This window comes from Falco rusticolus, chromosome 2 (genome assembly GCF_015220075.1).
Source record: "Falco rusticolus isolate bFalRus1 chromosome 2, bFalRus1.pri, whole genome shotgun sequence".
Taxonomy (NCBI): Eukaryota; Metazoa; Chordata; class Aves; order Falconiformes; family Falconidae; genus Falco; species Falco rusticolus.
In genome coordinates, this window is record NC_051188.1 from 62,409,216 (window position 1) to 62,427,515 (window position 18,300).

At 35.5% G+C, this 18,300-nt stretch overlaps 1 protein-coding gene across 1 annotated transcript in view; it reads left to right on the forward strand.

The window, feature by feature from the left end:
* MYO16 (myosin XVI) overlaps nucleotides 1-18,300 on the forward strand; it is a 412,211-nt gene that overhangs the window by 303,488 nt on the left and 90,423 nt on the right. The window contains exons 22-25 of the mRNA XM_037377384.1: nucleotides 1,892-2,044; nucleotides 2,670-2,870; nucleotides 12,602-12,677; nucleotides 15,338-15,513. Coding sequence (XP_037233281.1) covers nucleotides 1,892-2,044; nucleotides 2,670-2,870; nucleotides 12,602-12,677; nucleotides 15,338-15,513 — 606 coding nt within the window. The remainder of the gene's footprint in view (nucleotides 1-1,891; nucleotides 2,045-2,669; nucleotides 2,871-12,601; nucleotides 12,678-15,337; nucleotides 15,514-18,300) is intronic.

An 18,300-nucleotide genomic window follows, 5' to 3' on the forward strand; every position in this document is an offset into this window, starting at 1 on the left:
CTTTTCAAGATATGGCTAAGACAGTCTTGCCCTTTGGCTCAAATTGTGTAGTTTAATAATTTTGCTGCGCAGTCAGGTCCTCAAGTACATTTATTGGTTTTATGTATTTTAGGAGATTGGCACAGGATAAAAAGTAAGCTTGAGTTGATAGTGATTTTGTCAACATTTCTTATGGTAAAATATACCTATGTAAAGTGAAAGGACATGGTTCTCTAAATAACTCATTTGCAAATAAAGATATATGCAGCATGCATCATTTTAAAGCTTTACATATCCTATGAAGTATAAGCTTGTAAGGGTATGTTGCCTTCTAAAATAATGTTATGAAAATAACATTCTGAAAAGATTTTGTAATTAGAATTAGAATTTGAAAAGTGATCAGTGAAGAATATTTTGCCTGCCACAAAATTTAAAAAGCTGTCTTTTACCATAAAATAAGTAGGTAGTGTAAGTCAATTTTATAGTTTCATTGTAAATAAAATGAGATAAAAATCTGAATCTTTAGAAATCCCACTTTAAAAAAACTAGTGGGTTTATTAGAGGCTGTCTTTTGTCTGCATTATCATACATTGGTAAAGGCAGTTAATAACAGACATTTGGTTATAAAATGTGGTTTTGTTTTGTTTCTTCTTACTGTTATTCACACTAGACTATTTCATTGTGTAGCAACTGCAAGTTGACTGTAGTAGCATGAGGCATTAATGGAAAATTCAGGCAACTATTACACATCACTTGGGTTCTTTTCCCTCATCTGGATGTTAAGCCATGTAATTATAGGATTGCTCTAAATATTTCATATTTTTTAATGTGGCTTACAGGTGGAATTGCTTTTACACACTTTATTCATTGAAGATATACTTTATGCCAAAAAAAATATGTGACTAGTTTAGCCTGAAAAGAGACTGCATGCAAGCATACTTTGCATCATTCCTTATATAAAGGGTTCTTCCACCCTTTTAGGAGTTTCTGCTTTGTTAATTTGTTAGTGACAGTACCGTTTTGAGGACGTTTTAGAATTTTCCATTAGAATTTCCACTTTTAACATAAATAAAACACTAAAAACATGTTTTCCACAAAGTTATTAAATATTTATTTTTTTGCAGATTGTGAGCTTTGAATAAAATGCAAAAGGTCCCAAAAGAAGCTGATACAACTCCCACCTGTTTTTAATTGAAAATCAGATTCCTATTAAACTATTTATTTTGCAAAAGTGGCACTACACCTCTTATAAGACAATCAAAGAAAATATTTGAGAGGCTTTTATATTATTTATCTTTTCAAACTTTGAACTTGCCAGCCTTCCCTTACAATATCAATAAAATGGAGAGAATCAACTAATAAAATGTCCCTAGATGTTTTATAACATATATTTGGGCAAAACACAGTGAGTTATTCAGACACTGCTTTAGACTTCAGTGACATTGTATGTGGAAGCAGAGTTTTAATGTCCTTGTAAATTTTGAACTAACTACAGTCAGAATCTTAACCAAATATGTAGTTATTTTTTCTGAAAGCACATTGCATCTGTGTAGTTTCCCTGAATATAAATGGCAGAAGAATATTAAGTGTACCAATTTATACTTAGAGCTACCTCACTTCAATCAGTGGAATTAGTGTAAATTTGCACTATATTTGATAATGCTGGTGTTTGATAATTCTTATGTGGAATTCACAATAAACTGTGCAGACAGAAAACTGTTTATTCCTAATTTAATACTAATAGCTGTTAAAATGTAAATTTCCCTAGGGTCTTGCTAATCTATGATCTGCCGAGAGGAGCATATTGTGGATTGACATTTCTTCAAATTCAATATTAGACGTGCAGTAAAACCTACACCGATGAATTATCCAGTGAGCTTCTAATACTAATTTTTTCTTCGTTTTACAATAGCTATGTGTCAACATGACCAATGAGAAGATACACCAGTACATCAGTGAAGTGCTTTTCCTGCAAGAGCAAGCCGAATGTGTACGAGAGGGAGTTGCCATGGAAACAGTGTATTCTCCTGGTAACCACACTGCAGCCTTGGATTTTTTCTTTCAGGTAGTTTTCAGATCTATTTTACACCATGTGTATTTTTACACAGTCTCTGCATGTTAGACTGATACAAACTTTTGCCTGCAATTTCTGATTTATGAATCAATCTGTAGAGAAGATTATGGGTCCAAAGAGACCATAGAGAGGGCTGTCATAACTGCCCTCATAGGCTGAGGGCTGACCGAGCTTTCTAACAGTCCAGGGTTGGAGAAGATGTCACAGAAACTCCTTGCCTGTACTGATTAATGTGTAATATCTGTGTATCACGCCGTGTCATTAATGCAGCTGTGGGACAGATAAGTCTGTGTTGTAAGCCTGACAGCTTCTTTTGTGCCTGAAGCTGGTTTCTGGACTATAACTTCTAAGAAGGAAGTAGCCCAAGCAGTATCCTGAAAGATCATCAATAGTTACAATTTTTGGCAACTGAAATATTATTCCCTACATTTCTTGCAGAATTATCTGATGTGCATAGCCTTGGAGACTTACCAGAATATTTTAACCATTTTTTTTCCTTTTCTTTGTGGTGATATATGTTGCTGTTTACTAAATGACAAGCTGTGTTACTCTACAAGGAAAAACTGACATTCTAGTCCTCCTGTATAGAACGAGAAAAATCTGGTTTTCATTTCAGAAACCATCAGGCTTTTTGTCAATGCTGGATGAAGAAAGCCAATCTATTTGGTCAGTGGAACAGAGTCTTTCTAAACGCATTCAGGCTTACCTGGATACATCAGACACAAATACAGTATATTCCTCCACAAAAGATGGAAATGGTAACCTAGCCCCAAAGGATCAGGGCTCCACCTTCACTGTTATGCATTATGCTGGGAGGGTAAGTTGTCTCAATGATTGGTTTCACACAGCTAATGTAAAAGAGTAAACAAAACAAAATTCTGCATGGCTTCTCCAACTCCTGGCTATAAAACACAACTCACTTTCTAGTGATTAATTTTCAGAGGACAACTTAGAATTTCAATGCAATATCTAGTCTATAAAATCTGTAGTTTGTATCACATTGTGCAGAATTCAGGCTACCTAATTCTGGCTCCTAAATTGGATCTTCATTGTAAGCATTTCATGTAGAGGGGGGTGATTCAGATACCTCAGTATAAATTTTTAATGCCATTTTAGTTGGCTGTCACTTTGCTTTCAGATGTTGTTCCAGAACAGTACAGATTCCCTGTAGATCCTCTGCCATATATGTAGATACCTGGGATACCAGCATGCATCTGGTAAAAAAAGTAAACAAGTTTTTTGTTAATAGTCATAATGAAAATATACATTTTTTCCTTTTTTCTTCAAAATCTCAGAACATGCTATGGGTGTCTAAATATATCTGTAAAACAAGAGGAATATTTCACATTTCCCCTCCTGCAATGTTCATGGAAAAGCATAATGGATTCTGTTAAATAGGCCTCTTACCTTTTTCTTTCCAATGCTCCCTCATTTTCCCATTTTCTCCACAACCATACGCAACTCAAAGCTAGCAAAACTGGTATGTGTTTAAAGGGATAATTTATATATATATAATTATATATATATATATAAACTGACAGATTAGCTACTCTGATTAATCTGACATGCTGCCATTTCTCTGTGCTGAAAGCATGGTATTTAAAATGAGCTAATGAATGTAGATTGTATGGGCACAATACAATGGGGGCTTTCAGTTATCACTTTTCCAAAATTTCCACTGAAATCAGGTGAGAACATAGACTGAAGGCTGCAGGGATCAGTCTTTACACCTGAACAATTTATTCCGTGTCTGTTCACGCTTTCTAAGTCACACGTAGCTGATCCCACGAGCTATCTATCCACTGATGGACTCCCATAAAAGTATTGTGCACAGCACATTTAGAAACTGTTTAGCTACTGTGCTGGGGAACGACCACAGCATGATCATATGCACTGCACTGTTTATAACTGTAAGTGTTATTAGTTGATAACTTTACCTAGCAGGTTACTTTAAGCCTGAGACCTCAGTAAAGCCCGCTGTCAGGCAGAACCTGGCTTTTTCAGGATTTAGTGGTAGCACATGATACATACCTAATCACTTCAGAATTGTCTGTGGAAGACACGTGGAAACTGCAGGTGCTTCGGTATAACCAGACAACTGACACCTGGACGCTCCTCCCTTTACCTAAGCAACCGACAGAAGAGATGAGTTCGATGAACAAGAAATTGGGCAGCTATGGTAAAGTCTTTTGATTAGAATGCATATTGCAGTTCTAAAACAAATGTAACAACTTTGCTGCTGCTTATTGTGAGAGATAATTAGAGCAACCTTCCCTCACATGATTTTCTGAATAGCAAACGTAGGGGGTTTATCTGGTATGCTGCTAAAAATAATCAATTTCAATTCAGAATGGAGATCTACATGTTTGCTAGGGTAAGAACACCAGAAAAATAACTCTGCTCCATGCTGCTAAAGGTACTAGATGACACACTTTCTGCTATGATGAATATTTTAGGTGGGACAGATCTATGCTGTTGAACATCCAGTTAGTTGACTATTGGTAGTGGGTACTCATATGAGGTGTGTTCAAGGCTCGTCTCCAAGTCACCAAAAAAAGGCTTGCTGGCTCTGTCATATCTCAAGGTAACATTCTATGCACTGAGCTCTCCAGAACAGATGAGAATGTGCATGGTTAGGCTTCCTTGACTAGATAAGATCCATTACAGCAATATAAATGGGAAAAGGTCTATTTTGTGGCTTCTCATTTGGACATGAAGTCGATGGAGGTGTTGAATGGTGTTCTGATGCAGACAAATTTTTTCTTTCCCAACAAGAGAAATATGGTCATTATGGAAAGGATTAAAACTGTTTGAGCAGTGCTTGAATTCCTAACCTAAATACTTTGAATAATTCCCTGGAGGCTCTTCTTTCATCATAAGGCCTTCTACTTAGACTCAAATTATTTGCCAAAGTTAAATGGTTTGAATACCTCCACTACTGGGACTTTTCAGTAGGAATGCGGGCACACAGTGGTTAGATAACAGCACAATGAAGATTTTGTGAAACCTATTAGCACTTAAAAGTGATAGAGTTAAGAACTGACTGTGGACTCCAGATGTCTAATTTAATTTATAAATCTGTTCTATACTTGTTAGGTAAATATTTTTTCATGGAGTTCTGTTATGATTATACAAATTTATCACAGTAGTTCTAAAAGGTTCCACACACCAAAAAACTGACATGGAAGCAGCAGCAAGGCAGCTGCATTAAAATCACAAGCAGAATAATAAGAACATTTCTTCAAAATAAAAAAAAAAATAAAAAAAATCCTTATTCTCTGAAGAAGCAGTCAGTAGGAAGATTTCTTAAGATCAAAGTTTCAGGTGCCTAGTTCTGAAAGTCAAACTGTGAGTGGCAAGGAGTACACTTTTCATTAATGTGTGTTTTAGCCTTGCATAGTTGTTTAGATTATTTTTATATATATATAACAAAGACATGTGGTTTGACCTTTTCCTAATAATAGTAATGCCATTTAATTTAAAAGTATGAACAAACAGACAGCTCTCTATGTAAATTCACACATTCTTTTGAAGTCAATGGAGATCCTTTGATTTACATTGGCCAAGGAACTATTCCAGACAGTCGGGTTGTTCTTTGCATCCTTATGACAGTAAAATGCTCGGCCCTGCCAAAACAGAAAAGTTCCTGTGCAAGTTCTTAAGTCTTCTTACTTTAATAATGATTGAGCAAAATCCTCAAAGACACCTGCATTTTTGATATCTCATGGGACTGTTATCTGACTATCACAGATTGAAATTTCCAGTGATTTATGATATGTATTTACATCAAATCTGATGATAGCATTACTGTATTAAATAATGACACAAACTGAGTTTATTCTGAGACTAGTATGTCTTCGTAAGTTGATAAACTGAATATGAAAAACTAGGATTTTAAAAATGCTGATGCTGTTCTTTAGATTGTGCTATTACTGCATTTAGTAGACTTTAGAAGTCATTTGTGATTTATGTTTTATGAATATTATTAAAGGATCAGGCTTTTAAATATATCAAGTTTTATGGGCACTCAAAAATAAGAATTTCATATATAAAGTAACAGTAGATTTTGGCAGGTTTTGAGAGCCTTTTTTATACTCCAATATCAATTAAATGAGTCTAAAGTAAGTGAAGTATAAAACAATCTTTCTCTGTGTCATTACCTTCAGAGATCCTCAAATTTAAAACAAGGGGCCTTGATTTTATTTTCACAACAATTTTTCACTCATCTTAACTTCTTTGACTTCATAGAGCTTCTCATTATTTACATGAGTATAATTGAAAGACAAATCAGACCCAGAGGGTAGAAAAAGAATTACCAATAAAATGTGACAGGTAATTGAACATTACATATTTCACTTCTAGGCTTAATCATTTATATTCAGATGTCGTGTCTGGGTTGGTGTTTGTGAAGGAAGTCACAGTGAATGCAGGCTCTGTGTTAGAAGGTCAAGGCAGACATCCTGATTTCTCTAGGTAACAAAAGTTGTAACTGCAATGTAGGTCACAGCCAACATGAAACAGCTGCTACTCCGAGTCATCTAGAGCAAAAGAAAAAGCTATTATTCTGTGTTGGCCCTGGCATGAATCTTATTGCAATTTGGGCTTCTTTTCATCAGTAGTTTATGTATGTAGCTCAAAGTCCATAAAGAATTGAATTTGTACCTTTATCCAGACATCTACAGTAGCTACTTTAGCAACTCATAAGTGCAGTTGTACTGGAAAACGCAGCTATTAAAAATACTGCCTTGCTGAAGAGACCTACTTTTGTATATTTAATTGAGATTGAAAGGCAACCATTTGTGGACAAAATTGATATCTCTAACATTATATCATGAGAGAACTACAGCTGATACAGATGTGTCCATGCAGTTTTCAAGACCTCTAACATGTTCATACCTTAACATTTTGTGTCAGGATACTTGCAGGAAAATTATCTTTTTTTCCACTATCAAGTCTTCGGGATTGATTGTAGCCCTGCATTGTCAGGTATCACCCATTCCCTTATGTTTTATGGTCAGTAGCTTTTCTTAGGACTACATATGCCATATTATTAATCCAAGCCTAATAAACCTCAGGCTATTCCAGAAAAAGCAGTACTAAGAGAAAAAGAGAAGAGATGACGTGTCAGAAATGAAAAAAGGAAAGCATGAGGTTGAAATGAGAGGAAGAAGGCACATGAGCCTCAGAGTAATGTGTAAGGGAAAAAACCCCAAAGAACTTGGAATCCATACTTCATTTTCTGACAGATGCAAAACTTTAAGAAATCTGTATGTATAATATCATTCTTGGAGACCATTGATTTCTTCTTATTTTCTTTACTATTTTGGAATCAAGAAAGTAGAATAAAAGAGGAAAATAATATGCACAAGTAAGCTTCTGCACACAGAAGAAATCAACACGGCGGGAGATTTCTCAGTGGAAGCTGAGAAAGAATACTGTATTACACAAATGTGACAGAATGATCCTGTGGAAGAAAGAAAACAACTTTTTCTTCATTTGTCTTGAATTTTACTATCATGCCTGCACAACACCAAGTCTGTCTTTTTCTGCATGAGCAATATGATACATTGCTCATGAACATACATGAACACATGCTTGGCAAAGGCCACGGTGAACATTACTACTTTATCATATCAAGTATTTTATTTTAATTATGCAGCTGAACAGAATCCTACAGTGCCTTGACACATTATGAGTCTCTTCTAAGAGCTATTTAATGTCTTGCTATCTGAATGCTCTAAGACAAAAAGCTTATCTGTTCTGTTCAGGCAGAAGGTAGAAAAGAATGATTTAGATTTTGTATGACTAAAAAAATTCTAGTGGAAGGCTTTATCTGAAGGTTGTTTGACACATTTCCCTGAATACTGGCAGTCTGATCTCTTCTGGAAAAATGCTGCTCATCTGGGGCATTGCTTTGTTTCTGATGCCTGCCTAACATGAATGTCTCAGCTGCTTCTCACAGAGCCTGCATGCCTGGCAGCACCATGAGAGGAGGGGCCTGCAGGTTCCATGCTGCATGCCGCAAGCTTGCCTTGGGGAAGCAAAGTGTTTTACGGGTGCAGTTGATCAATGCATCTGACTATCGGCTGAAACTATACTAAGAATGTGTAGTACTGAATTTCTAGGTACTTTTATTGATAACATTAATATTTTAACAAAGGGCTTCACATGAATTATATTTCTGAAGTGTGAGGAGTACTGATGGCTGTGATTTTTGAAGAATAACATTCCATCACCAAACTTTCTCGAGGACTCAAAGTTCTTTTTTGAAAGTTTATTGAAAAATTAACGTATCAATAAGTAAATCAGAAACATATTATCTTAGCACAGTGCCAAGAGACACAGCTTTACCTAATAGTGGTATTTAATATACTGGTGTTCAAGACAATGAGCTATTTACGCCGTTTTTCATGAAATCTGAATAATAGGTTGTCATAATTTAATCTTTCTGCAGTTTAACTTTATACTTGAATTTACAAATCAGATAAGTCCCTTGTCACTGTTTGTCTTGTCACTGTTTTGATTTATAGGACTGTAATAAACCGATCAGACTTAAAGACCAACTTCTTTGCTCTATAAACCAGTGCACATAATGTCCTTTAAGTGCAGATCAATGTCTGTTCCATTTCTCAGCTATGTGCATTTCAGAAATACCCCTCAGCTGTCAGCTCACCTTCACCAAGGCAGTCTTCACTGAAATGCCTTATATATCCCAGGCAGACTCTGAAACTGAACCTCTAAATCAAAAGACAAAAGGAGATGGATTAATCAATAAGGATGCTTTCATTTTCTCTATTTTTTCCCCAGGCTGAATCCCCAGACATAACAATCAAATCAGTCTAGTCTAAGCTAAACCAAGGCCTATAAAGGTTACTTGACAAAGATTCTCTTTTTCACACAGACAAGATAGTTGTGCTTTTCCTCCCTTTCTCTCTCTCTTTCTTTAAGTAAACTTTATATTTGGACTTTCACTTACAGGAGAAAATAACAGAGCACTTTCTTCCACCCTCCTACTTTATTTCTAAATATCTGCTGCTTTCAATATGCTACTATTTCTATCACAGTGTTAAAATGAGACTTTACAGACTATATAAAATTATTTACCTCACTCATTGTTAAGACTTGTTTTGGGAGGGTGATAAGCCCAGTGATCCTAATAAATAATGGCACATTCAAGCATTTAAATGATATCGTTCACATTTAACTACTGGCAGAAAATTAACGACTGCAAGTGACCCTCTGTGCACTGAAATTGTCCTTGGACGTTTTCAAAAATTTCTCTTTGAAGTATCTGAACTGATTATTTTCTTATTAGCTAAACAACACATGCAAAACTGACCTTCTGAGTTACATTTTGTTATTAAATAGTAAAATTTTCCCTTTTAACTGTGAATGCAGTCAGATCAACCTTAACATTCCAGGTGGTATTTTCCTAGCTTGTTTTAGGGTTCCTACTGGATCTGCCATTAACCATGACTGCATTTGGCCTATTGCAAGATATGAGAACAAAAAGGAGTATTTGATGTAATTGATGAAAATTATGTGTAAAGGTGGCCCTGTCCATAAAGTATGTTGGGAAACCCAACAAACTTAGATAAAAACCTTTACCGAAGTCCGATGTTATGAGGTGAGATACTTCAGAAGAGAAGATGTGCAATGGAGTGGCTTGAGGATAATTAATGAGGAGGCAAGAGTATGTAAGAAGAGAGGAATGTGCAGTTCCCAAAGGTAGTTCTGTGCACATTTGATGGGTGAGCCTCCTGTTTTCTGGGTGTTGTTTTTTTTTACCTCTTACTTGTATCTACTAGTTCTCATGATAATAAAACCAGTTATACCAACTTAAATGACCAGAAAACAAAGGTTCAAAACAAATACAATTAAGTATATATTTTTTTTGCATAGCTGGTAACTAGTGAAACTCCTTGCTACAGAGTGTTACAGGTGCTGAAAATGGTAATGATTCTGGAAACTCGAGGAGGAAACATCAGGCAACAGATATATTTAACACAAAGATGAGATACAGCCTACAGATCAAGAACTCCCTCATGGTCAGATCCCCGGAAGCTGAGAGGGGAACTGGTAGGAGGCACAGTGGAAATATTCCTCAATATTTGTCACTAAATATCTAGGACTTGGCCTTCCCAGTTATCACTGTTACGCTCTCTTCCTTTCTGAACTTAAATCAAGAAGAAAAGCAAATTAAATCCCTTTCTTGTTTTAGTGAAATAAAATGCAGTGTGGAACTGCATACGATTTTCTTTTCTAGTAATAGTTCAACTAGTTCAGGTAGTATCTAAAGATCTTGTTGACAGAGACACATAGGATTACATACTGTCTACCCCAAAGAGTTCATCACATGAAGTAAGATAGAACAAACAGCTGCAATAAATAAAGTGAGAATAAGGAGTACGTTTTATTAAACAGGAACTACATCTAAGCAAGTGCACATTTCCTCTCTGAATCATGTAATATTTGTTTGGGTTTTGTCTCCTCAGAATAACTATCCACTGTGCCTGAGTTCCAATCAGTGCAGAGTTTTGGACAGGTTTACTTTAGAAACCCAGTGGAAGAGGACTGAGGAAAATATATGTACTTTAGGCAAAGTGCTATGTAGGTTGGCATCTTGGATAAGGGCAGGATTAAATGAACAAAATTGACAGCTAGAAGAGGACTTCTTTCTTTTTCTCTTTTGTGGGACTGGCAGTGGATATGGAACCCTAGAATGCCGTTTCATTGGGTCAGTTTTCATGTGTTTAGGCAGTGAATTGATTTACCAAGACTATGGGAAAACTGCTAGAGAGTTACGAATTTCTTCAGAAAAGGGAGTCCTGCTAACTTTCATGCATTTTATGTGATATGATAGGTGTCTTGTGAATATAGTTATAGAAGTTGGTGATGTATTATACCAGCAGCAGGACTGAAACTTCTCTCTGTTGCAATCTAGGCACTTAATCATAATATAGTATCTCCCACTGCTATACTTACCTACTCTTCCCACCAATGCTAACTCTCTTCTTCTAATTTAGTCAAAGCCTGAAACACTCAATTAGGAACTGGCATTGTGGATTTGTCAAATAGGTTCTGTTAATTATCTTTTATGGACCAGTATGGTAGAACATTTACTTTAAGTACACTAAAAGCATTTAATAGTATACTTAAATTATTCTAATAGTTTGCTAACTATGTTGTATGTTCTTAGGAGATGCAATTAGAAAATTATATAACGTTGCATCTGTCATGGAAAAGAACGTAATTCTATTGTTATACCTTTTCTATGTCAGATGTCATACTAATTACATCATTTGACAATTACTAACTATAACAGATTATACACATCCAAGTCATGTAATCTCTTTTGTGAGTATGATAACATTACATAATTGTCAAATGACCCAATGGAAAACAAAATTAATGCTCTGATTAGTATTACTAATCTTAATTATATATTTACAGCTTTATTAAATATACAAGGAGAAAATTTCACCAAATATCTAAGGGGCTTAGTATAAAGATCCAATAAAAAACTTTAAAAGGCTTTAGATGGAAACATGGTCCCAAGATAAATAAAACCAAACTGTATTCTAAGTTCCTATTAAGTGTCTGCCTAATCCTGGAGGTAATACAATCTTTTTCTTCCTTTTTAACTTACAAATTCCTTTTGGAATTTATACTACCATGCAAGACAGAGCTGTTCATATCTAAAGCCTTTAACTGACTAGCTGCTTGTCATCCATCCCCATAAAAAACCCCACAAAAACAACAACCAAAACCTGAGCTTAGTGACTGCATTTTTGGTCTTAGTGTCGCTTTTCTATACAGCATCTTCTGGGATGGGCTTAGTGTTAAAATGACCACTTGGTTGTATTTCTTCATTTCAGATATACCCTTGGGAACTCTGGCTAAAGCCTTGGGTCTGGCTTACTCTTCAGAGTGCCCACCACATGTGTTAGAGTTTATCTGCAGTCAGATGACAGATGGAATGATAATCCAGCTGTCTGTTCTTGAGATTATGACATCAGGCAAATAAATTTATTCAAAATCCTTATTTGCATAGTTGTTAGAAAGGTAAATGGGATTTGTACATAACCTATAGACTGAACTTGCCTCCAAAGAATGTATAAATGTCTGGAACTTGTCTTGACTGTGAGCTGGGACTCAGATTGTTCCGCGAGTGTTTTGTTGTGGTCAGCATAGACAGGTTCCCATTAACAAGGAGATCTGTGATCTGGAAGTAACTTGCTCATCCTACAGCGAAAGTGATGTTTAAGTCACTGCCTTCTACTCTGCACTACATTTTTGACTCAGTCTTACATTGTTGAACTGTTTCAGAATTGGTCTGATGAAATTTCAGTATACTTGCAGAGACACACTATTCAACAACTAGTTCTTCTGGTTAGTATTGTTGGCATTAAGAAAGGAGCAAAAGACCCTACCTGGTGCCAGCCTTTAACTGTTGAGTGGAAAAAACCATAGATTCATCTCTGCTGCTGTAGGATTTTTAAAAGATGCATTGATCATTACTAATGATGTCACAATATTTTATTATAGGTTACTTACGAGTTTGCTGGTGCCATAGAAAAAAATAAAGATTCCCTTTCACAAAATCTCCTATTTGTAATGAAAAGTAAGTAAATGGTTTTGTGGCTGCTGTTGTTGCTAGAAATCAAGATATTATGATTTGAATTTAATTTTAATTTTAATTTTCAGAGGAATGTATATGCATTTTATTTCCAGTAAAAGTCACCCTCATCTTTTTAGAGTATGTACTCATTGTTTGAAATTTGCTGTAATTTAGAAAGCTTTTAAAATTCATGAACATCAAGCTTCTTCATCATGTGATGTGATGTAAAGAACAAGAAAGTATAGTTTGATAGATGAGTATGACTTAAAAAAAACATTGGGGATGAATTAAAAAAAAAAAATCCCAGAAAATAGAGAGCTTCCAAAATCATAGAGTCTGCAGTGGGATGCACTTCACTGCTTGAGGACCTTTCTAAAAGCAGGAACTTGTGGGCGTTCTTATGTTTTTCAGTGAACAGTGAATGCAAAATTAAATATCTTTCCATATGCATATTGTATAATTATGCCTAATAATGATGCATCCCAGTTTATTAATTAATGATTCATAATTAGATAATTAGAAACCTCTATCATTTACATTTTCTGTGAAGAAAATTAAAACATTTTCCTCGGGGAAATGTCAGTGTACCCCAAGATGTAATTTGTTTTTTCTCAAGCCACTGCAGAGTCTTTCACTTAATATATTATCTACTTACATTTCTGTCCATAGAAACAGAGGTCTTCTGAACCTTATATTTGGCTTCTAAATCATCCCCACTGTTACAATATTTTGGGTTTTTAGCAATTTTACCATTAAATTAGGTAAACTCCCTAGCAAAATAATTGATGCATTTTAAAGGCAAAGAACGTACATTAAGGAGAAGAAAGAGATGGAAGAATTGATCTTGAATATAATCTTACTGATTATAGTTTTAGAGACATTCCAGTTCTTACTACTTGGAATTTACATGATAATCTCCCAAAGAGTGTAAGAATGTATGGCAACTTCCATTATGTTCTACAAGAGGAAGTATTCTTCCATTCTCTCCCATAGTCTCCTTTTGTGCTTTCATTGCTGTTTTGTGTAATCAGCTTTGCAACTGTTAAAAGCGAAGAATGGAGGACTGGTCTGTATATAAAATGTTTTATATGCTAAAAGTGAGTGTATATACAATTAACAAGTCATAATAATAACAACGATTATAAATAATGGAAAAAATCTGAAGGTAGGATATTTACAAGCATGTAAGTCAAATTTAAGGGCTACAGTCCTGTTTTAAGTGACATAGGCTTAAAACCTATTGATTGTCAGTGACATATTTCCTTTAAGGTCAATTTCATAAGTTATGTAGGCATATACCTTAAGTGCATGCCTTCTTTGATTTTTATTGATTTTAATTTCCTTAATCAAAAAATTTGAATATGCTAACAACATGTATTTGCATATACATGTAAGAACGTGGAATGTACCTGTCCAACAAATAAATCAGGAGTATCTATTGACGTAGATTTTATCTGTTTTAATTTGAAGAACATAATTTTAATGCCTTTCCTAATGCTGCTTATAACATTTATCCATAATTTAAAAATATGGAGGTTTACTATGTCCACTGATTGTGCTGAAATTGTTTCAAATATCAGCTTTAGTGTCTTCCTCATAATTTTATATTTCCTTTTAAGTAAGGAATAGTAATCTGCACATAAAAAGGGAAACAAATCTATTGCATTTAAGCATCTAGTAATATACCTTTAGACAGCTAATAAAGAGCAAACAGAGGATTTCTACCTGCTGTGCTAAACTTAATGATGTTATTTATGATGTTTATCCCATTCATCTTTCTGGGGTTTTGTTTGTTTTATGCATGAGGAGTATGATCATAATGCCAGTTTGCTAGTTCTTAAAATACAGTAGTACAAATTAAGAATGGTTAAGGATATATCACACAACAGGTTTTTAATGGTTATTGGTGCTGTGGAAGTACAAGCAGCATGTAATTACCATGTTCGTCTTAAAAAGCCCATGACCATTATCTCATAAGGGAAAATTTAATTGAAATTAATATAAAGTATCCTATCTGTCTTAAATTTTAAAAACACCTCTTGGAAGTGTATTTCTTTTGTACTAATTATCACCACTGCATCAAACGTATGTATGGCATTTTTTTCTGTAAATGTTTGTAAGTGTGGTTTTGATGTAGAGAAATGTGAACCCAGCTTGCTACACTTCTGTCCTTCGCTTTGCCTTTTGTTTTTTCTTATCCCTTCCCATATTGTGTTTTATAGAACTCTTTTTTTGGTGCAGTGAGTGTCTGTAATTTATTTCTGTCAAGTGCGTGATCATTTGTAAATGCTACATGTTAGGTAAATGTTGTGCAATATGCATTTCTTGTATTGCTTCGATAGATGGATAAATTTGGAATCTGTAATGGAATAAAAATCAGAGGTGATTATCACATAAGCAATTAAGTTTAGACAGATCACAGTCCAAAAGGTTATGTTTTCTGCCCTGTTTTGTTCATCACAGGACCTGAATATGTTTGAAAACAGATCCTTAGCTATTGAATGCTCTTTAATAACTAACTTAATAGTTTATTGGTTTGTCCACTTGCTTTCAGTTTACTTATTTAATTCGATCTCCTATTGTATGTATTTTTACTTCCAAATACATTTAATTTTCTAACTTGTATTTCATCTTCATGAATTAGTTTCTTCTTTTTTTCCCAGCCAGTGAAAATGTAGTTGTCAATCAGTTATTCCAGTCCAAGCTGACACAAACTGGATCACTTGTTCCTCCATATCATGCCCTTAAAATTAAAGGCTGCAAAGCATCTTTTCTCAGTAAAAAATCATCAGTAGCCTGTGCAAGTGGAGAAGCAAAGAAATGTGTTGAGCTCAGCAAGGTAAGAATTTAGGACTCTTTCTGCTCTTTGCTCCTTTAAGATTTTTCTCAGTCACTTTGTCATTTCTGAAAGCTCCTTGTAGAGCTTGTACATTCCCTGTAGTCATTAAACTATTAAAATAATTTAGTACTGAATTTAAACACTAAAGCAATAATGAGAGCTAACAGGTTATAATTTACTAACATTAATAATACTGGCTCAGGAATCTCTTTCTTGGACTCTCTGAGAAGAAGGTTGGGCAAGATGATGAGGTCCCTTCAAGCCAGATTCAGTCCATGATTTTTTGGTTCCAGGGCTTAGCAGTGGATGGAATATTATTGACTTTTTGCTCTATAGGAACATTTCTTTATTTTGTCTCCTTGGCTGAGTTTATGATGAATAGTTAAGTAAATTAAGACATAGGAAGCACAAAAATTAAACCCCAATGTCTTTATTGTGTTAACCCGAGAAGATTTCTGGTTTGCAAAAGATAGTTTGTGTGGTTTGGTGTGAAGATCAGCCTCGTACATTTTGGCAAACATTGTTATTTTAAATGGTCACATGCATGTAAATTTTCCCAGTTAATTTGAAATCAAATCAAACTCTCCCCATTTCTGAACCTGTCTCTTTTTCTGCTAGCTATGTCAGCCAAAGAAGTTAAAAAACAAAACAAAACAAAACAAAAACAAAAAAAAAAGAAAAGAAAAGAAAAGAAAAGAAAAAAACCACTAAAAACAAAAGAAGGAGAGAAACTTGGGACGCTATCAGAAAATTAATTGTTCATGTCACACAGAACATCTCTCTTTTGAGGAGAAGTAACATGATTTCCTGAGTCCATTCTTGTCAGAGTGTTGGAATTCCTCCTTCTTCTGGAAAAGAAGCAACCAGTTCTCACAATACATCAGCTGCCTCACCAGGCTTCTTGAATCTTACAACTCTATTTTTGGCTTACAGCTGCATAAAATTGATTCTGTCATGGGATTAAGGAGCCCGCTCTCATGTGTCATTGTGGGAGGCTTTATGCAAGTACATCCACAGAACAGCAATGGGACTTTCCCTATAGCCCCCCTGCTGATAGCAGCATAATTCCTGTCTACTGTTCTTGTCAGTAATCTCAGTGGAAAAAATTAAGTTGAAATGAATAGTGTTGGTTTAAGGCTATATTTAGCAAACAGCTGAGGCATCACAAGGTGCCTTTAGGTGCCTTTCCACTATAGTAACAGCTTCCTAGAGGAAGCTTCCTAAGGCTGTGAAAAAGATCCTAGTCCCATACATGGAAGGAAGTATGAAAAGCACATCTAAGTTAGAAGCCTAATCAAGCCAGGGGGAAACACCACACAGCTGGGATCTCTGGAACGATGAGGTTTTTGACAAGTCTAGAATAGCTTTTAACCTGAAGTTACTCTTTTGAGAGATAGAAAACATATTCAAATTACTTTGGGAAGTGTGATAAATTAAGTCAGAAATTCCAGATTCAGTGAGAATGCTCTAAACTTTTAGGTATTAGGTGGAGGGTGGGAAGAACTTCATCCTTCATCTGGCCATAGAGACAAGGATGGCTTGGCTTCTCAAAGGTAGGCTTTGAGAAGAGCGGTGCAGGTGAGACAGAACTTAGTCTGTAGATACTAAGCTGGCCTAATTTGAGGAAGGTACTGTGCTTCCCTGTGGGATGGAAGCAGAACTTTAGGTATCTAAGTTGTTCCAGTGGCAAAAAAGAGGCACTTGCTATTTTGGACTAGGTACCTGATGCAGGAACTGGAAGTGGGTAAGTACTCTAGATTCTTTCATGGATCAAGCTCACATCTATAACTTTAGTGTCCCAAGTAATTTCTTCCTATTTCCAGTATAGCCTTGAAAATCCACTGTCATGGGCTGGAATAATGTTGGGTTTGTTATTTTGATGTTATTGTAATTGGAAATGCAATGTAAGGGACATTTTCTTTTCAGCTTAGAATCAAAATGACTGCATGCTGGAAAATCATAATCACTGAATATTTCTTGAAGTTTATCCTGAGGGTAAAGGCAATAAAAAGGAAAAGAGAAAAAAAAAAAAAAAAAGGAATGGGGAGGGGGAGAAAGAGGGATATTAAGACAAGAATTATTCACCAGAGACTAGCATTCCTTTTATATCTGAAATTTGAGTTGTAACATGCATCATACTGTAAGCAGTGAGAAATGCAAAATGGATGGTTGCTGTGTATGGGTAGTCATCTGGACTCCACCATATCCAGGAAAGACAAGTAGACACTTTTAGAGGTCAGATAAGAGTTTCTTGTGACTCCCCTCCCTTTTCAGCTTGTCATCTGCAGTTCTAGCTGTTTGCTAGGTTGTATAATTATAGATTTCTCTGTGTATGGCCATGTATCTACCAGTTTACCTTTCCATAAATGACTTTTTCCTTATTTTGAGCATTCTGTCACAGGTAAGTATGGTCTACCTCTGTGAACTCACAACTCTACTTGTAGTAGGGTCCAAGAGAGGTGTGCATCCATCCTAGGAGAGACATGAACAGATCTAATAGCTGACTAGTATTTTAGAGCATATAAGGGGTCATAGGAATTTGGGAATGTCAGCTCAGGTCTCTGTGACTTACGAAGACTGTGTCCCCTTTTCAAGTAAAGTAGACTATATCTTCACTGATACTTTCACAACTCTCTCTCTTGCTCCCTTGTTTTTCTGTAATCTTTTCTAAGTAAATAGTTTGGTCCTGTTGCCTTCCTCTTGCTTCCTTTGGAAGAATCAGTGGGTTTCAGGGTTCATACAGCAGAAGTCTAGTCACGTGAACGCACGTCATTAACGGAAGGCTTT